The sequence below is a fragment of the Chelonia mydas genome, chromosome 28 (genome assembly GCF_015237465.2).
Source record: "Chelonia mydas isolate rCheMyd1 chromosome 28, rCheMyd1.pri.v2, whole genome shotgun sequence".
NCBI classification, from domain to species: domain Eukaryota; kingdom Metazoa; phylum Chordata; order Testudines; family Cheloniidae; genus Chelonia; species Chelonia mydas.
Window position 1 is genome coordinate 6,852,883 of NC_051268.2, and position 20,475 is coordinate 6,873,357.

At 46.8% G+C, this 20,475-nt stretch overlaps 3 protein-coding genes across 4 annotated transcripts in view; 1 reads left to right on the forward strand and 2 right to left on the reverse strand.

Annotated features, from left to right (window-relative positions):
• The window catches only part of LOC102933291 (zinc finger protein OZF), a 1,218,290-nt gene that overhangs the window by 1,005,665 nt on the left and 192,150 nt on the right, over nt 1-20,475 (forward strand). The gene's annotated exons all lie outside the window — the stretch shown is intronic.
• The window catches only part of LOC102934530 (zinc finger protein OZF), a 1,287,564-nt gene that overhangs the window by 113,152 nt on the left and 1,153,937 nt on the right, over nt 1-20,475 (reverse strand).
• LOC102935865 (zinc finger protein OZF-like) lies at nt 15,858-17,824 on the reverse strand. Its single transcript, XM_037887257.2, has one exon. It carries the CDS (start codon nt 17,817-17,819, stop codon nt 16,695-16,697), a length of 1,125 nt encoding a protein of 374 aa, XP_037743185.2. The 5' UTR covers nt 17,820-17,824; the 3' UTR covers nt 15,858-16,694.

A 20,475-nucleotide genomic window follows, 5' to 3' on the forward strand; every position in this document is an offset into this window, starting at 1 on the left:
TGCAAGAGTAGTTCTGTTTTAACATGAGACTAGCTAATGCAAGCTAGCTAACTCCATGGAAAACCCTAGTGGAGAAAAGACCCTGGTAGATTTTATCTGGTAGATGTGGCTTGTGGAGATCACCCATATCTCTCCCATCTGGTGCTGATGGACATTCTTGGCACATACTGCCAGGACTCATAGGACAAAAGAGTTGATAGAAAGGACCACAGGATTCACCCCAAAAAAGGGCAAGCTGTAAAAGGCAAAAATGAGCCTCTCTCTTGGCGCATCTGAGACGTAAATGGCACAAATAGCCTCAAAAGTCACTATGTGGAAATTAGCAAAAATATTAAAGAAAAAAAATCTATCTTTGGTCAGGTTTTTTTTTTTAAATGATTTTTTTATCACCCTTGTGGATCTTCTGATGTGCAACAAGGTTTGAGCTCACAACGAAGCTTTTCCCACACTCTGCGCATAGATAGGGTCTCTCGCCTGTGTGGATTCGCTCGTGCCTGACAAGGTGTGAGCTGTCCGTGAAGCTTTTCCCGCTTTCGGAGCATTCGTAAGGTCTCTCTCCCGTGTGGGTTCTTTGATGCCTGATAAGGGCTGAGCTTTGAGTGAAGGTTTTCCCACACTCACAGCATTCATAGAGACCCTCTCGTGCCTAATAAGGGAGGAGCTCTCAATGAAGGTTTTCCTGCACTCACAGCACTCATAGGGTCTTTCTTTTGTGTGGGTTCTCTGATGCTTAATAAGGGCTGAGCTGTCACTGAATCTCTTCTGACACTCTGTGCATCCATAGGGTCTTTCTCCCGTGTGAATTCTCTGATGAGCTCTGGGTGGCATTTTTCCCGCACTCACAGCATTCGTAGGGTCTCTCTCCTGAGTGGAGTCTCTGATCTCTAACAAGGTGTGAGCTCTGAGTGAAGCTTTTCCCACACACACAGCATATGTAGAGTCGTTCTCCTGTGTGGCTTCTTCGATGTGTGATAAGGGCCGAGCGGTAACTGAAGTCTTTCCCACACTCAGGGCATGTGTTGTTTCTGTCTCCCATGGGGATTCCCTGCTGGGCTGCGGTTTCTTTGAGGTCTTTGTGAGTTTGCCAACAATTAATGGATTGGCCCACTTTCTGCCCTGGCTGGTTTCCCTGCTCTCTCCCTGGCCTGTGCTGACTCTTGCAGGCACTTTCCTGCTCACGACTCCTGGACACATTCACATTAGATCTTTGTGCTAATGCCCGGGGTGATTCCACTTGCTCCGCATCTTCCTGCTTTGGATTCTGCTCCTCGTTCTCACTCACCCTCCCATCACCTGCTGGGACAGAGAGAGAAACCTCAGAATCAGGAATGGAAAAAGGAAGAGAAAATCAAAATAAGTGCTGGAGAGAGAAAAAAACCCAGGAACTGAATTCCCTAAAATCTTCCCCATTGGGGAGAGAAGAGGGGGATCAATTCTGCTTCTACCTCCTATCCAAAGGCTCACAGGAAAGGGAGGTCAGGAAGGGATCTGCTACAAAATCTGAGACAGAGAGCTCACAAGGTCTTTTCAGGGAATCCCAGCTCTTTCCTTCAGGCACTGACAGATTCTGAGTTGGTTTTAATGACTCCTCACCTGTGCAGGGACCTCTCAGGATCGCCCTTTTCTCTGAGCCCTGCTGATGTGGGACCCACGGCTCCTCCCCTTGTTCCAGCTGGGAGATCACGTCAGGTTTCGAAACTGGAAACGCTGCTCAGGGGAAAGAAAACAAGTGGCGATCGGGTGAATTCAGGGGACATTTGTCACATTCTGTTAGTTTAAACCCAGCCATAAAATCCTGGGCCCAGCTCCCAGATGCTCCAAGAGGCAAGTCACTCTACTTTGGAGGGATTTAACTATCGTCATCTCTGCTGCAAACACGCACAACCCGACATGTATCATCCAGGGGGCTCCTAAAACACAGAAGGTGACTCCATATCCCAGAAAGTGGAGAAGCCAGCTAGCAGGGAAGCCACCGTGTAACTGCTTCTTACTGACAGAGAGAGGCCCAGAGCCAGTGGCGGGGAAGACGGGCTGGCCATCTAGGGATGACGCTCCCTACGTATGTCAGGGGAGAGGAAAGCATATTTTGAAGAACTGGGGAATCGAGTAAGTCAGGTGTGAGGGGGAGAAGTATGGGAAAATCCCCCGGTGTCTGGAGAAGTTTGGAGAGTTAGAGGCTATAATTCAGGAGCAAAGTGCTAATTCCTCTTGAAAAGGAGAATATAAAAAGATGAAAATCAGACCAAGCCCAGGGGCTGACTTTTGTTTTTGCTGGTGGGTGCTCCACCCCCGCTCTGCCCCTTCCTGCCCCCTCCCCTGAGGCCCCCCTGCTGCTCACTCCTCTCTGCCCTCTCCCCCCCGAGTGACTCCCACCCATTCCTCTCCTCCCCCTCTGCTCCTCCCACCCACCCACCCGTCGCTTCCTCCTCTCTGTCTCCGGAGCACCCATGGAGTCGGCGCTTATGAGACGACGTGACCTCGGGAGGCGCCGGCTCACAGATCCAAGGCGCCGGTGGGGAATAGAGATTGTGGCTGCTGCAGGTGGGGAGGGATGAGTGAGAACCGAGGTGTCCCCAGAAGTGTCACTACCCACTCTAACACCACCAAAGGCACATTTGTGCCAGGGAAAGGCTCGTCTTGGGGCCGTGAGGAACATAAGGGTTCAGGAAGGGAGGCTCGGGCCGCAGTGAATGGATTGGCTTGCAAGGGTTCGATTTTTATTGGTACATGTCAGTAAACGTTGATTTCATACACACAAACCAAGCAAACAAAATTCCACTGATGATAACAGAGTAGCGCAGCTAGGCAAAAGAAGAAAAATACAGCTTGAGAACTTATTAGAGATTGGTTTAAGGATATTTAATTTGTATAGTCGGACATGGTGATGCTGATAAGCTGTTTCTAATGGTTATAACTATTTCAAGGTCTTCTGTGCCCTGTTCCCAGAGCGTTGGGTAGCAGGGGAGGGCAGAGGGCTAGTGTGTGGGTCACTGGCATGTTGGGGTGATGCTGAATCAGGGCAGAGTTGAGGTTACATTGTGGGGGTGACATGAACCTTAACTCTCCATTTCCCCTTCCAAGAACCGAGGGGATGGGAATCCTTATCCAGCGAGGTCACATTCTCATAGTTCTCCTGCATGATGTCTCGGTAGAGGGCTCTCTGAGTGGGGTCCACCAGAGCCCCCTCTTCCCTGGTGAAATACACAGCCACCGCCTCGGAGGTCACCGGCCCCTGAAAGAGCAAGAGACCCCCACTCAGGACCTGCTGCCCGACTCACAGCCCCACTGTTCGTGGGGGAGAGGAGCCAATCAAATGGAAGCTCTGGGTGGCTCACAGTCAACAAAATCCCACCCCCCACCCCGCTCAGAGCATCCAGGAAACACCAGGGTGAGGGGCGAAGAGAGAGTCCCTCGTCTCTCCCAGCAGATCCATCACACACCTACTAGCCAGAGACGGATACAGGAGATGGAGCCCCTAGCAGGGTCCAGGGCGAGCTCCCTGGTAGGAAGCCCAATGCCGTCCCCACTGCCAGCAGCTAGATGTGGGGACGCAGAGCATCTCCCCTAAGCCTCACTGGTTGGTGCCCCCTTCATATCCAATGGAAGCTTCTGATTAGTAATTTCAGACTCCAGCCCTGGGAGTCTGGTGAGTTTTTTCCCCGCTCCTGCCCAGGGGAGTTGTATCCTGTTCCACAAATAAGGGAATTTCCACACTGACACCCCCGCCCCCACACCCCATTCTCTGTTCCTAGAACCTAGGGCCCAGGTTAAACAAGTCCCAGCAAGTTTGTCCCACGCTTTCCCCCCTCCCTTTCTCCACCCTGTGTATTTCCTGCCCCGCTCCAACCTCCAGACTAAACTCCCCAGAAGTTCCCATCTCCGGTGTATTTGCTGCCCCTCTCCCTCCAGCAGGAACCCACCAGCAACCCCCCGATAATCCCTACCTGAACTGGCTCCTCTGCAGCCATTTCCCTTCCCCGCGACCGTCCCGTAGCTGGCTGGGATGAGCTGGAGCGAAACATGGACGTCGTTCTGCAGCCTGGCAGGGCGAGAAGAGCTACAGGGGAGATTTCAGAACAGGCTTTCGTTCATTTCACTTCACGGCTCCAACCAGGCCTTTTTTCAGTAGCCATTCTAGCCTCTGCCATGAAAATAAAAGGAGCATCCAACAGATACGAGCTGATAGCAATGGGATGACAGTAGCTGCCAAGACATCTGTTATGGCCAAAGAGAAAATGGCCAGTACGTTTCTGGAACGTATTGCGGACAACTTTTGTTTCCGAACACGGAAGAGGTAACCACGGGAGAGCCATCTGAGACGGGATTCTGACTAGCAGGGAGGAATTGGTTGTGAAGGTAATTTGGGTGAAAGCGATCACGAGATGATGGATTTAATGAGTCTAAGGAAAGGCAGGTGTGAAAGCCGCAGAATGAGGACACTGGACTTCAAAAAAGCAGACTTTAACAAACCCAGAGAACGGGTCGGTAAGGTCCCGTGGGAAGGAAATCTACAGGAAACAGGAGTTCAGGAGACCTGGCAGTTTCTCAAAAAGATCATTTTAAAGGCTCAGGGGGAAACTATCCCAAACGAAAGGTCAGAGTAAGAGGCCAATAAGGGTCCATCAGTAGCTCTTGAAAAGAAGAAGGAATCCTTCGAAAACTGGAAACAGGGAGAGTTGCTAAGGATGAGTCCAGACGAGCAGCACAAGGGTGTAGGGACAGAATTAGAAAGGCTAAAGCACAGGGTGACTCACTCCAAGCAAGGGACATAAAAGACAATAAGAACTGGTTCTAGAAGTAGATTAGGCCACGTCTACACGAGAGACCTTACAGTGGCCTAGCTGTACCGATGCAGCTGCACGGCGGTAAGGCCTCCCGGGTACCTGTTCTATGCCAATGGGAAAGAACTCTTCCGGCAACATAATTAAACCACCCCCTAACGAGCGGTGGTAGCTATGTCAGTCGGAAAGTGTCTGCCGTTGACATAGCACTGTCCACACCGGCGCTTCTGTCAGCGTAACTTATGTCAGTCCGGGGTTTGTTTTTTTCACACCCCTGAGTGACATAAATTTTACCGACAAGAGCAGACATAGCACTTTCCCCAAACTCTCCCTCAATCACTTGGGAGTCTCCGGACCATGAGCTGAGGTCGGCAAAGCCCAGGGCTGCCCTAGGGGGCTAGCACCAGCTGGAGGAAGTCCTCACCTTGGCTGGGCACCTAGGAAACTTTAATTATGGCAACTCCCTGGCACAGATCCCGCTGGGGGAGCAGCGGCTGCTAAATCTGGTCTCCCAGATCACAATGGAGGCTGCAGCCTCTGACCCAGGAAACTCAACACCAATATCCTGAGAGAGAGAGAGACACACACAGAGATAACTTCCTCCCGTCCTTTAGCAGCATCCAGAGCTTCTGGTGACAGCAGATAATGGAACCATCTCCCCATAGGGACAGCTGATCTCATTCGCCTCCCTGTTAATCTGGAGTCACTCCTCATCCTCCTTTGCAATGAATCCGGATTAACACTGGTCTCAACGAGCCCAGAAACATGGGTCAGGAGGGAGGCAGCCACAATCCTTTTAAACAGACCCATTGCTGAGGGGGGTTTAACCCCCTCTGTCCCTCCCCATCTCTAGAAAAAGGACTCAGGGCATCAGTTTTCCTTCCAAAACCTGAAATTCCTCCAGTTTCAAAGGGCGGGGGGAGAGAAGCAAAATCTGTCATGATTTTATATCAGTGTTTGATAAGTGGATAGAAAGATATCACCACCCCGTACCAGCCATTCACGCAGGTAGAGGGAACCCTGGGTGGGGTGCTGCTTTCACAGGAGAATGAAGGATCCAAAATACTTAAGAACTTTGTCCGTGGTCTGCCACTGGCCTCCCTGGAGCCCCCCCCCCCAGAAGTGGCTGCACCTCAGTGTTGCAGGAAGCAATCCCTCGTGGAGACCGTTGGCCGTGGGGTTTGGGACATTTCTGGAGAAAGCGGCGATGGGTTAATACAGGAGCACGGAGAGTCTCGGCCATTCTGGGCACTGCTTGGGCTAGCAAAGAGCCAGTTACACCCTACAGCGGAGGAGTGAGCCCCTCATCCTGTGCCATCAATGTCCAGCCAAATATCCTGTGAGCACTGATTCGCTGAAGAGGGGGAGGCCTCTGGCTTTGATGGGCATTCAATGTGGGGCAAGTCTCTTTCCCCAGCAAACATTTTTAATGGAGATAAAAGCGGGGGAACAATTGATTCTCAAAGGAGAGGGGAAAGTTGATCATTTGGGAATTTAACCCTCCGGGATCTCCAGTGGGGAGAATGACTCGGGGCTACTGGCTCCCACCAGAAACGGAGACATTTCCGCAATTAAAAAACACGAGGAACATCCCCCAAACCGGAGAGGATTTTTAACTGACATTTCATAATGACATGGAGAAAGGCAAAAGGCGAGGTTTGAGAGCCATGTTCGGTAATGAGACAAAGACAGGTGGACATCTGAGGGATACTGGATCCATTTTCTGAAAGGGCAGCGGGGAAATGTGGGATTTTCCATCCATAGCGGGTGATAGGTAAAGAAATAAAATTTGAATGACTGGCTTATCCATATTTTATAAGCAGAGAGGAAACGGGCAACATTCGCCAGGACTTTGGTATCAATATTCCAGACAGGGGCAAAACCGGGGGAGATTTTATATTAATAATCTTTTAGAACGATTGAAACCGGGAGCAATCTGGGACATATGAAATCAGTAATAGCTAACTGGCGAGAGAGGAGGATGGGGGGTTAGGGTGTTTTGTATGTAGCTTTGATCATGGGGGAGAAAATGGGTCCAAAATTGATACTATGAGGGGGGGAAAAAACCACAAAGTTCTATGGGGATTTTATATTGATATTCAGTTCTGAGTGGGAAAGTTTGAAAGGATTGTAGATGACGGTTCGGTAAACAGACAGTACTGGTTCCCCAGCGCCAGCCCCAGTCCCACGGGCAGCAGGGAACCCTTGGGGAGGCTGCTTTAAAAGGGCAGAAGAGGGGGTGCGGATCCGGACGGCTCCTTGGCAGTGGGGTGGGGATGGGCAGGGGACAGGCAGTTGGTGGCTGTGGGGTACTTCCAATGGGCAAACGGGCAGGCACCTGCTGGGAGTGGTTACCCCATCGGTGACACTTGCTCCTGCTTTCCCCTGCGGTGCCCCTTCCAGGCCCTGTTGCTGGGAGAGAACGGCCGCCCCACCCCAGAGCCAGCCGGGTTTCGGGGCTCTCCCAGGCTGCACCCCCTAACCCCTTTCCCATTTAGGGGATGACTCACAATTTCCCACCCAAACAAGGACACATCACTGCAGATAACACAGGTGGGAAAATATCCCAAATCGGAGGAGATTTTAAACAGGCCTTTGAGAATTAATGCAGCAAAATCTCAGGAGGAGACCAGAGTGCCAAGTATCGGGGGGTAGCCGCGTTAGTCTGTATCCACAAACACATTTTCCCTCCATGCAGCTGAAGAAGTGGGTTTTTTACCCACGAAAGCTTACGCCCGAATAAATCTGTTAGTCTTTAAGGTGCCACCGGACTCCTCATTCGTTTTTGAGGAGACCAGAGAAAGGCTCAGTCAGCTGGGAGAAAAGGTGAAGTGGATTTGATACCAGTACTTGCTGATTAGAAAGAAAGGGGGAAGATTTGTATGAGTGAGAAGTGGGACAATCCGATTTCACACAATCATAGGATATCAGGGTGGGAAGGGACCTCAGGAGGTATCTAGTCCAGCCCCCTGCTCAAAGCAGGACCAGTCCCCACTTTCTGCCCCAGATCCCTAAATGGCCCCCTCAAGGATTGAACTCGCAACACTGGGTTTAGCAGGCCAATGCTCAAACCACTGAGCCGCCCCCCAGCCCCCTGCAATCTCCTGCCCGCCCAGAGCCAGGTCCATCTCCCCCCCGTTCACACGGTCTGCCCCCTCCCTCCACCCCGGCTCATTTCTCATCCCTCCCTCCCTGACCCACAAAGGTAGAAACCGCAGCGGGGCCCGGTTTCCTTCCCCACCTGAATCCCCCCAGCGGGGCCCCAGGGCAGGGGGCTTCCCAGATGCTGCCAGATGTGAGCTTCCCAGACCCCTTTGTGCAGAGGGGCACTTTCCTACCCCTCCCCGGGGATCCCTCACTCACCGTGGGGCTCCTGGTGCGGGCAGAGTCCGGGGGGGCTGGTCCCAGCTGGAGAAAGCCCCCCCCGGGCAGGGAGGGGTTAATGACGCCCCCCCAACACAGACCCCGGGGAGCAGCAGCAACCTCTGGTCTGGGATCTGGGCTTTGTTCTCCCAGTCCCTTCCTGTGTCTTGCAAACACCGACCCGGGCTGCAGCCAGAGATACCCCCCCCAATACACCTTGTCTGCCAGTCCCAGTCCCAAGGGGCGTGTGGGTCCCCCGTGGGAACAGGAAAGTGACCCATTCTCCCAGCCAGAAAGGGAGAGGAGATGGGGAAGGGGCTAGAAAGGGAAAGAGGAGAGAGAAATTGAAAGGAGGGTGGGGTGGAGGGAGAAAGAAGTGGGGCCAGGGGGGAAAGAGTTTCCCAGCTCCTTTTGCTGCCTGGCCCTGGCTGGTTCCCACTGGGCACTGGGGAAATCCCCATCCCAGTGTCTAGTGAGTTCCTGGCTCCCAAGGGAACTCACCCTGGGGGTCTCCTTCAGGCTGGTGACCCGCCGGGCTGAGAATGGCAAAATCTCAATGCTGCTGTTGCCCCTTTGTTACCCCTAGGGTCTGCTTCCCTGGGGCAGGGACTGTGCGGGGGGACACCAGGAAAAGCCTCACACTTAAGGTCCCCCATTATTACGTTACCCTGCTGATATCAGCCTGGCCCCGCTGCTGAGCGAGAGGTGACCTGGGCCCTGCGGGTCGGCAGCTTCCCAGGGCAGGAGAAATCGTCTGTGAATTCTAAGTGTGATTTGCTTTCTTTACACAAATACTCCTGCAATAGAGATCAACCGCACACGGACAACCCCCTCCACTGTTCCCTCCAAGCTGTGCGCGTCTGCGTGCGCGCGCAGATCCGAAACCCCGCGCACACAAAAATTTGCACAGAAGTACAACAATTTGCACAGAAAAATTTTTTTGCGCACACGGCCTGTCAAAAATTAGAGGGAACATTCATAGATTCATAGATACTAAGGTCAGAAGGGACCATTATGATCATCTAGTCCGACATCCTGCACAATGCAGGCCGCAGAATCTCACCCACCCACTCATGCGAAAAACCTCTCACCTGTGTCTGAGCTACTGACGTCCTCAAATCGTGGTTTAGACTTCAAGGAGCAGAGAATCCTCCAGCAAGTGACCCGTGCCCCATGCTACAGAGGAAGGCAAAAAACCCCCAGGGCCTCTTCCAATCTGCCCTGGAGGAAAAGTCCTTCCCGACCCCAAATATGGCGATCAGTGAAACCCTGAGCATATGGTCAAGATGTGCTTGTGGTGGTTTATTAAGGGGTCCGGTATATTCTTGAATTGCCTGCAGTAATTGCAGATGGCCAGGAAACAACATAGTTCTGACACATTGGAAAGAGTATTAAAATTCATTAGCGTCTGCAATTTATGAGCTTACAGTAGAGCGAATTTTAAAGGCTAAATAATTTACTCTTTTCTGGCTCATTGACTTTTTACTAATGACAAATTTTCCCCAGCAATAGTGGTACTAAAAATTAAAGTATTATTAACATAAGTGGTTATTTTTTATTTGCTTGCTTGTTTTGCTGTAAATAAAGCTTTGTGAATGAAATAATTAAATTTACTTGGGGGAAATTTTTAACCCAAAGGGCTTTTTTTTCCAGCTATATTACGTTTTCTAACAAACGAAAGCTAGTTTGTGTTGGGGTTTTTTGGAATTACTTTTAGGGTTTAAAAACTTTGCTACGTTTAAGAAGTTGGTTTGTTTGTTTTTTAAACTTAGCTTGGCTAAATTGTGATGTACAGATTGCACGGGCTACTTATTTAGGAGGATTTTCTTAGTTGTTTATAATTAATTAACTTTTACAGCTTAGATTTTTTTTTAAACTGGCCACAAGGGTACATTATATGGAGAAGAAATTCTTCAATATATTTATGTATATATCCTAGGAAGTTTAAATTTTCTGTATGCATTTTTGAGCAGTTCATAGAATATGATATCATTTTTCACACTGATTTGATTATGAAGGGGTTTTAATTTTTATTGTGTGGAGGGTTTTTTTACACACGTCAGACAATTTTTAGAAAACAGATTTTTTTCATTCAGTTTTTATCTTTAAAGGCTAAACTATTAGCAAGCTTCGTTTCATTTTTTTCACTTGTTTTGGAAAATATGCATCTTTGGGGGAGGAATTTCTATTTTTTTTAACTTTACGCAACATGATAGATTGTCGAACTGATATTCTTGCACTAGAATTAAACAGGATTTCATTTGTGTGTGTGTTTCGTTTGTTATTTAATTGTATTTTTCCACTTGAATTAGCTAGGTGTAGGGAGAATTTTGTGATTTATTGTTTTTGAATGAGTGTTAAATTGAAAGGAAGGTACAGTACAACACATACCCTCTCTATTAAGTTTAGTTTGGGGACTTTACCAGTAGTGGGTAACTGATGGGACAAAGTTTTGTCCTTTCCATATGGAAGACAACGCAATACCTACATTAAATGGTGCAGGAATTTTTTAATACTTTTAGACAATGGATTATGCACTAAAACAAAGGCATTACCCTCCTTAAAATTTACAAGATGGACTTCTTAAAGCTAATATTAGGCTCATTTCCTGGAAATGTTGAGTGGGATTGAAATAACCCAGGGGATCATCCCACACTTGTCCTTTCGGAATTACCATATGTTCTGGGTAACACCGCAGGCTGTCAGAGGTACTCTGAAAAATGAGACCCACATGCAGCTAAGCAGTGAGTTATTGGCTTTATTGAAGGTTAGTGACACACCTCCAACGGGGACTCCAAGCTTTGCTGTCACGGAGGCGGAGAACCCAGCACACCGGAGCTTTGCCTGGGACGGAGTCCGACGAAGGGGTGAACAGCGAGCCATAATAAGCATTTCCGCTACCTGGCAAAGGGCCATGCAGGGCAGACAGAACCAGCCTAAAGCTGGTTACAGCTGGTTTCCCATGTCCTACAGTGACCGGGTGGCCTCGAGAAAGCGGAAGTTCCCTAGCTAGGCTGTAACAAAGTCTTCTGCAGTCCCTTACACCATATTTATAGCAAAATTCTCTGCAAAGGGTGGAATTTCTCCAGAAAATTCACACATTACCCGTGTGACTTGAAACTGTTTGGTCAGATTTTAACAGGCCTTTGGTGGGATTTAGGGACACTGGATTGTTCTTTAAAGAGAGACAATCTTGCTGGTATTCAAAATAGACCAGTGCAGTTGCTCCTCGGTGTAGATGAAAAACGAGAGTAGGCCTAAACTCTGGTCAAGATAACTGTGTACGTGGTCAGCGGGCAGAAGAAGAGAGTGTAGAAAATTACTAACAAGATACAATTGCAGTAGCCAGTCTTGTCTAATGTAACTTCAACAATTAGTGTGGGGAAAGCCGGTAACCGCAAAAGAACAACCTGTGAATAACAGGAAAAGCTTGTTTTTTCTGTGTTCCTAATAAGGGAAAATATTAATAAGGAAGTATGTGTAACTAAATTGTGGTTTTGAGCTGTCTAAGCTTCTGTGTTCCCTTTTTCAGCAGAGCAGCAGCTTGGCTGGCTGACTCCCCCTGCATGCGCATGCTTGAATAAAGGTAGCCTCAGGCAGATCTGGTCCAAACACAACGCATGGTTAATTTTCCACAACACTGGGTACAGTAGCTCTTGGATTATGCTTCGGCAAAGGGTGAATTTCATATTCCCTACTTGCATGGGGAGCCAAATCACTCTCCAAACCTCAACATTTTGAGCTTTCCCAAATAAGTTTATGGAAGAAAATTCTTTTATATCTAGGCTGTATCTTGGATTGCTTCGGTTTAGCTGTTTATATACATTAAAGACTATTTAGAAAGGAGAGAAAGACACCCATTAAGACACTGATGTCCTTTTTATTTTTATCTGTAAAAACACTTTTTGCATTCATTTTTGGGTAAAGAACACACAAACGGCAGGTTATATATATTGTTTGTACTTTGGCCAGATCTCTCTTTGAACAGGCTTCAAGCCGTAAGGAGAAGGGGGAGGAATGGTAGAAAGTAAAGCAGGGACCGTTGGGAGAGCAGATTGGCCAAGGGAGGGGAGGGAAAGAGATGAACCAGGGAAGGGTTTAGGCAAAGAGGAGTGGGGAAGAGAGGCAGAGGGGAAAGGAAAACGTGTATGGGAAAAACTCCTTACTTCTATTGCTTTTTGGGTGCACTTTTTCTGTGTGGGAGAAACAGTTTTTAAGCATCCACGACCGGCTGACTCAAATGGTTTCAAGCTGCTTTTCTTTTCATAGGAAGATTTTACCTTCAATTGTAAAACTCCATCTTTCCAATCTGCTTAGCTTTAAAGTGGGTAAGGCGACTCACTCCACAGCCACGTGCTCTCTTTAGAACCTTTACGGGCAGAACCGGGCTGTGCGACTTGTGAAAACGCGACATGAAATCACAACATTTTGAAAGCTGGCTTTTATTAAAATTTTGCATAATAAAACTGTATTTTCCCCTTATTAGGAGGCAAAGATTTTGCAAGGGCATTGAAAACGAGGGCACTTTTAAACTTTTTTGAGCTTTGCAATTTAATAGCAAAAAGAAAAGGAGGACTTGTGGCACCTTCGAGACGAACCAATTTATTTGAGCATAAGCTTTCGTGAGCTGCAGCTCACTTCATCGGCTGTAGCTCACGAAAGCTTATGCTCAAATAAATTGGTTCGTCTCTAAGGTGCCACAAGTCCTCCTTTTCTTTTTGCGAATACAGACTAACACGGCTGCTCCTTTGAAACCAATTTAATAGCGTTTCTGGATGTTATTACCTCAGACTGTTAAATTAAAATACCTTTTTATTGCTAGGCTTTATTTTAAAAAAATGTATATACTGCTATTTTTTACAGATAATGAGGTTCCGAGGTTAGCCAGAGCGGTGGATGGACGCAAAAGAGGAGGCTAAAGAGGGAAAGAGGAGTAGAAAAGGAAAAGGAGTAGACCTCTGGTTTCCAGGGCAGAAATCTTTTTGTTTATTTTAGTTAATGCTTTCTTTTATTTTACTACCTATTAGTAATTTTTACAGTGGAGATCTTGTTCGTTTGTTCACTTGGGTTGTGTTTTACAGCTTTTCAGCACGCTTTAGGACTTCACTTATTCAGTCTGTTTTAGGGTTTATCCACCCAAGCAGAGGGACTTTGTATTTGAGAATTTAATGTCCTGGTAAAAAGTACCTTAAATTACGCTCTTTACACAGGGGATGTGTTGGAACTTCCCAATAGGTTTGCCGTAACTTTGTGTAATGTTTAGAAGTTCTTTATCCTTTTTGTTTAATATTATAAGCTGTTTGCCAGGCGGTGAGGAAGTACCGTACTGAAAAATACCACACCCTCCCCTTAAAGATAGCAATGTTAGTTTAAAACGCTGCTGACACGTTGTCGACAAAGGTGCTGTTTACTCTGTAACCATTTAGTAGACATGTTTCAATAACTGTATTTTGTCTTGTGGCACCTTAGAGACTAACAAATTTATTTGCCTCTAAGCTGCCACAAGCCCTCCTGTTCTTTTTGCGGATACAGACTAACACGGCGGCTACTCGGAAACCTGTATTTTGTCTGTGAGAACTAACTTTTCTGTCTTCAATTTTTTTTTTTAAACAACAGTTAAGTACCAATAAATAACAGCCTTTTGATTAGCTGGATTAAACGTCATTATTTGGCTAATACAAATAATAATAATACAAAATAATTTTTACTCGCTACTTTGGAATTTTTGCTTGTTTGTACTGTTGTTTCAGGTGTGCTTGCTTTATATTTTTGCTAATTAATTTAAAGCTTTTAAAAATAGTTTTAGAGGAAGCAAGGGTGAGACAAGTGTAAATTTTTGATGATTTTTTAACCATGTTATTTTGTTCTTGCGCCACGGTATTTTTTTAAACTAAGCTTTTCCAAAGTTTTAGCTTTTCCCTCAATGTCACTTGAGCTTTTAAAACATTTTGCAGTTTTTTTGGTATCAACCCTTTTGCTTTTACTCTTTTAAATTCTTGCATTTTCCTGATTTAATTATTTTAGTAACTTTATTGTGCACTTTTAATTGAAGGAACACCCGTTGTTTATTTCTTGTTTAGTAAGTTTATATCGTCTGATTTTAAAGCTTGCTTTTTTTTTTTAAGATTGCTAAGTTTTATAACAGTTTTATGTTCTTGAATGGCTGATATTTTTTGTAAATATAAAAGCTAAGATTTTTCAACATATTTGGGAGTTTAATTTAATGTACATGGGGGGGTTGGTTTTTTGTGCTTTTTAAAATAGAAGATTTGGGTGAATTTCTAAAATGTTTAATGTATTTACATTTTTTAACGTACAGGGTTTTTGTTTTTTTTTTTAGCACACTATTTAACTCTTGTGACACAGATGGTAGCAGGTTTTTACACTTGAATTATAAAAGGTCCTAGCAACTAATTTTGTTAAAACAGCAAATAGCCACATCTCAGAGTGGTGTAAGACCCTTTCAGGTTCGTAGAGGGTGAAATTCCAGAGCAGGTTACATCTGATACTCAGAATCAGGAGAAAAGATTCTCCCACGGTCCTCTTCTCTCATCCATTCAAAGCCGCTTCACTCAGCGTTGTCTCAGAAATAGGGAGGTGTGTTATTTAAGAAAGTTTTAGCATCATCATAGTGGGAGAAAAACAGCCAACTTTCCCATCTGCAAGCCATCCCAGCTTGGCAGGAAAAAGCCAACCAATGGCTTTGGAAACTGGGATGTAAACTCTGAATGATCACACTGTGTTCGGGCTCCATTCAAATTTCCCTTCCACTTCTGTGACACTTTCCTCTCCAGCTCTAATGAGTCTGTTTTAGGATCACAGAAATCAAACTGTGAAGGAGATAAATGCTGTGTATGGCTCTGACCATAAGTAGCACTGCTGGGGGATGATGGGGAGGGAGGAAATTCCTCCGATTCACCCCATCTCCCTCGGCTGTCACAGAGGTTGAGATGACACTTGTCCCCCACTGCCCCTGCTCTTGTTATATTTAAATATCTTTTAAATGAGAAACACGGTACAAAAATAATGGAGGAAATGTGCAAGATGCGTCTGTCCACTATGCACAGACTCTGTCTTTCGCTGTGTATTTATATCAGAATAGTTAACTCAAGCTAGCTAACTCCCTGGGCAATCTAGGGGAGATGAGGTCCAGGTAGATTTTACCTTGATGTAGTTAGTTAAGGTCACCCCGGTGACACTCTGTTCCCCAAAGCAAAACCCTGGCACCCCGTATTCACAATGGTGATATCATTATGATGGTTTTTTTTTAAACAAAGTATGCCTTATAAGGATATCATTCTAGAAGTCTTGATCTGTTCACCATTAGTACCCTGTTGGATTGTATGTGCTGTCATGTGGCTTTACGAAGTTTGGCTATGTGTATGTGACTGAATGTGTTATGAAGTTGGGAACACCCACAATCAGCCTTTCAGGTACAACAATGGGGCAGGCAGACACTGATGACGGCCCATTAAGGGGAATACACACACTCACAAGGATGACCCCAGGAACTGCATACAATGGAGACCTCTCAGAGACAGCACATAGACAATGGAGGCTGCTTGACTCATCTCATAGCAAAGGGTCTTTCCAGCAAGCTGGAGGAAACTATAAAGGAGAGGAAGTGACGTCATCATTTGTCCGCACTCCCCTCCCAACTCAGCACGTGGAAACATGTGTGGAGGACAAAGACTGACCTGGGGAGGTGGTGAATCAGAGCCTGTGTATGAAGGAACTATGTCATCAGGGTGAGACACGGCTTGATTCAAATGTTGTCTAGTTTATAGAACTCAGATTGCGATTTTACTTTTTATTTCATAGGTAACCAACTTTGATCTGTGCGCTTATTACTAATAATCACTTAAAATCTACCTTTCTATCCTTAATAAATCTGTTTTATATTTAACCTAAAACAGAGTGTTTTGCTTGCAGTGCTTGAGAAATCTGCTCAGGAACAAGAGCTGGTGCACGTCCTCTCCACATTGAGGGAGGGGCAAACTGGGTTATAAACTCACACTGGTCAGTCTTCTAACGAGGGCAAGATGGTACAGACCTGGGGTCCTAGTCTGGAGAGCTAGAGAAATTGGCTGAAGCCTCTCTATTGTTGGTACATGAGTGCCTAGGAGAAGCATTCGTATTACTCCGTTGGATGTATCCCAGCCTCTGGATGGCTGTGTAACCGCAGGACCTGGAGAAAGGTTTGCAGCTTGTCACAGCATCATATTGTGAGAGGGAGCCCAGGCTGGTAAGACAGAGGGCTTACTGGTACCCCAGTTCCAGGTTGCACCCCAGGGAACCTGTCATAACTCCTATCTCTCCCACATGGGGCTGATGGAAATATCTGGTAGGAAGGACACATAGTCACAAGACTCATAGGACAAAGGATTTGATCATAAGGACCATGGGAGAGACTCCAAAGAAGAGTGAATTGCAAAGGCAAAAACTGGCAATTCACATGAGTAAGCTGAGGGGACAGAGCGAAGCAAACGGTGCAAATAGCCTTGCAGGTCACTATGTAGCAAAAGACCTACAGGGAAAAAAAATCCTTTGTCATTCCTGGACAAGAGCTGTATGTTGTTCATCTCCCTTGCAGATTCTCTGATGATAAATGAGGTGTGACCTCTGATGGAAGCTTTTCCCACACTTGGAGCATCTATAGGGTCTCTCTCCTGTGTGGACTCTCTGATGCCTAACCAGGGCTGAGCTCACATTGAAGTTTTTCCCACACTCAGAGCACTCATAAAGTCTCTCTCCTTTGTGGATCCTCTGATGTTTACTAAAGGCTGAGCTGGCAATGAAGGTTTTCCCGCACTCACGGCATTCATAGGGTCTCTCTCCTGTGTGGATTCTCTGATGATTAATAAGGGCTGAGCGGTCAACAAAGCTTTTCCCGCAGTCACAGCACTCATAGGGTTTGTCCCCCGTGTGGCTTCTCTGATGCCGAACAAGGTGTGAATGCCGAGTGAAGCGTTTCCCGCACTCACAGCACTCATAGGGTCTCTCTCCCGTGTGGATTCTCTGATGCATAAGAAGGTCTGAGCGGTCACTGAAGCTCTTCCCACACTCTGGGCATTCGTAGGGTCTCAGTCCTGTGTGGATTCTCTGGTGTCTAATAAGGTCTGAGCGGTAAATAAAGTTTTTCCCGCACTCACAGCATTCGTACGGTCTCTCTCCCATGTGAATTTGCTGATGTCTAATAAGGTCTGAACTCTGACTGAAACTTTTCCCGCACTCACAGCATTCATAGGGCTTCTCTCCCGTATGGCTTCTCTGATGTCGAGTGAGGTGTGAGCTCCGAGTGAAGGTTTTCCCACACTCACAGCATTCATAGGGTCTCTCTTTCGTGAGGATTCTCTCATGGTTAATAAGGACTGAGCAGTTACTGAAGTTTTCCCCACGCTGAGTGCATGAGATGTTTCCCTCTCCCACGAGGATTCTCTGCTGGGCTGTGGATTCCTTGAGGTTCTTGTGCGTTCCCTCACAATTAATGGATTCACCAGCTTTCTCCCCTGGCTGGTTTTCCTGCTCCTTCTCTGGTCTGCGCTGACTCTCGCAGGCTTTTCCCTGCTCACAACACATGGCCGCATTCCTTTTAGATCTTTGCAATAATCCCCTATGTGCCTCTCCCTCAGCCACTTCCTGCTGAGAAATCTGCTCCCTGTTCTCACTCTCCATCCTGTCACCTGATGGGATAGAGAGAGAGAAACCTCAGAAACAGGAATGGAAAAAGAGGAGAGCAAACCACAAGTGTTGGAGAAATGGGGGAAAATTATCAGGAAACGAATTCCCCTAAACTCTTCCCCATGGGGGAGAGAGGAGGGAATTGAGCCTGCCTCTATGTCGCATGCAAACACTCAGAGGGAAGGGAAGGACCTCCTGCCGGGGGTCGGGATGGGTAGGAAGCCCTGAGCCATATCTGCCCTGAGGACCTGACCCCTGCTGGGGACAATCCTGAACACGGACAGCTCCCAAGGTCTTGGTAGGCAAACCCACTTGTTTCCTTCAGGCACTGTCAGTCTTTGAGTTGGTTTAATGAGTCCTTACCTGTGCAGCCATCTCTCAGGAGCTCTCTGTCCTGGAGCTCCAGGACCCACGGCTCCTCCCCTCGTTCCAGCTGGGAGAGCACATCAGGATTGGAGGCTGGAATACCTGCTCATGAGAAGGAAAACAAGGGAGATCAGGGGAATTCATGGGACATTTGTCACCGAACAATGTTCTACTATTTTAACCCCAGCTCATTTTAAAGCAATAAAACCCCGGGGCCAGCTCCCCATATGCTCAAAGGTGCAGGTCCCTCTGCTTTTGAGTGAATTCCCTATCTCCATCTCTGCTGGGAACAAACACAGCCAGACACGCCTCATCAAAGGGGCTCCTAAAACATAGGGTAGGTAACTCCATGGCCCAGGAAGTGAAGACTCTGGCCAGAGGGGAAGTCCCCCTGAAACGGCTTCTGACTGACAGAATGAGACCCAGTGATAGTGGGAAAAGTCCTCAGGAAGCTGGGACTGGTGAGAATGGGTTAGTGGGGTTCCGTGCAGTAAGGAAGAGGAGGGAGAAGGGATGTCACTGAATACAGGATCTCAGGGGTATGAGACGTCAATAAAGCCCATTTTGAGGAATTATGGACTATAGAGAGTCAGGTGTAACGGTGGGGAGTATGAAAATTGCCCAGCGTGTGGAGAAGGGGGATAGAATTATAGAAAGGTAGCACTGGAAGGCACCTTGGAAAGACGTCCTGTGGCAGGACAAAGAAACCTTAGACCATCCCTGACAGGTGTGTGTGTCCAACCTGTTCTTAAAAACCTACAACTATAGGGATTCCACAATCTCCCTTGGGAACCTATTTCAGTAATTAACTCCCCTTATCGTTAGAAAGCTTTTCCGAATATCGAACCTAAATCTCCCTTGCTTCAGATTAAGTTAATCGTTTCTTGTTCTACCCTGGTGGGCATGCAGAATTATTCAGCGCCATCCTTCTTACAGCAGACCATCACATTTTTATCCGATCCCCCTCTCACCCTTCTTTTCTCAAGCCTAAAATTGTCCAGTTTTTTGTAACCTTTCCCCACGGGTGAAGTTTTCTAAATTTTGTATTTTTTGTTGCTTTCTTCTCAACTCTCTCTAATTTTCCCGCATCTAAAGCGTGATGCTCAGAATTAGACACTGAGACCGCATCAGTACCAAATAGAGCAGGACAAGTACGACCCATATCTTACATCTGACACTCCAGGTAATACACCAAACAACGATCTTAGCTTTATTTGCAACAGCATCACATTGTTGACTCGTATTCACTTTGTGATCTGCTATAGAATCATAGAATCATAGAATATCAGGGTTGGAAGGGACCTCAGGAGGTCATCTAGTCCAACCCCCTGCTCAAAGCAGGACCAATCCCCAATCAAATCATCCCAGCCAGGGCTTCTTTTTAGCCTCAGATCTTTTTCAGCAGGACTGCCACCGAGACAGATATTCTCCATTGTAGTCGTGTATTGGATTTTTTCCTTCCGAAGTGGAGTACTTTGAACTTGCCTTTATTGAATTTCATCTTGTTGATTTCAGAGCAATTTGTCAGAGTGATTTTAAATTCTAATAGTGTTCTCCAAAGTGCCTGCAATCCTTCCCAGCTTGGTGTCAACCACAAATTCTATAGGCATACTCTCCACTCCACTGTCCACGTAATTAATTAAAATATTGAATAGTACCAGACCCAGGACTGACCCCAATTAAGAGACACCCTCCCAATATGAGAGTGAACTATTGATAATTACTCTTTGATTACTGTCTTCCAACCAGTTGCGCACCCATCAGTACCACTCACAGTAGTTTCATCTACCCCATATTCCTCTCATTTCCTTGTGTAAATGTCATGTGGGACTGTGTCACTATTCCTCAGATCAAGCTATAATAACTCTACTGCTTCCCCCGCATCCACTAGGCCAGTAATCTAAGTTCCCTCTAAGCTGTACGGCCGTGCAGCAGCCTATCAAGGGCCATGCAGGCGCTCAGGACTGCAGCCGGGGAGAGGCGCCTCTCCCCCGGCCCCAGCTATGTAATGATAAGGCCTTCGTTTGCAGCCAGATTAAAAGAGCATCCGAGTAGCAGTCATTAGCTGAGAAGCCGGAAGTCACATCCTCACATTCCATCTAACTTATATTAAAACAATGTCATATCCGGCTGTCAGGAAGGAGACCCCCCATCTTAATGGCACCCACTATCACCAGATAAAGAAACAGATCTTAAGATGGCTAAAGAAAACTCAGTTCGATGGCGTCCTGTCTGTCAAGAAATCACTTATCAATAGTAGTGGTTGTGAAGTCCTCATTTCTTT

What these genes read in the sequence shown, in the direction of transcription:
- LOC102935865 (XM_037887257.2), bottom strand. Translation starts at nt 17,819, where the DNA reads ATGGAGAGTGAGAACAGGGAGCAGATTTCTCAGCAGGAAGTGGCTGAG.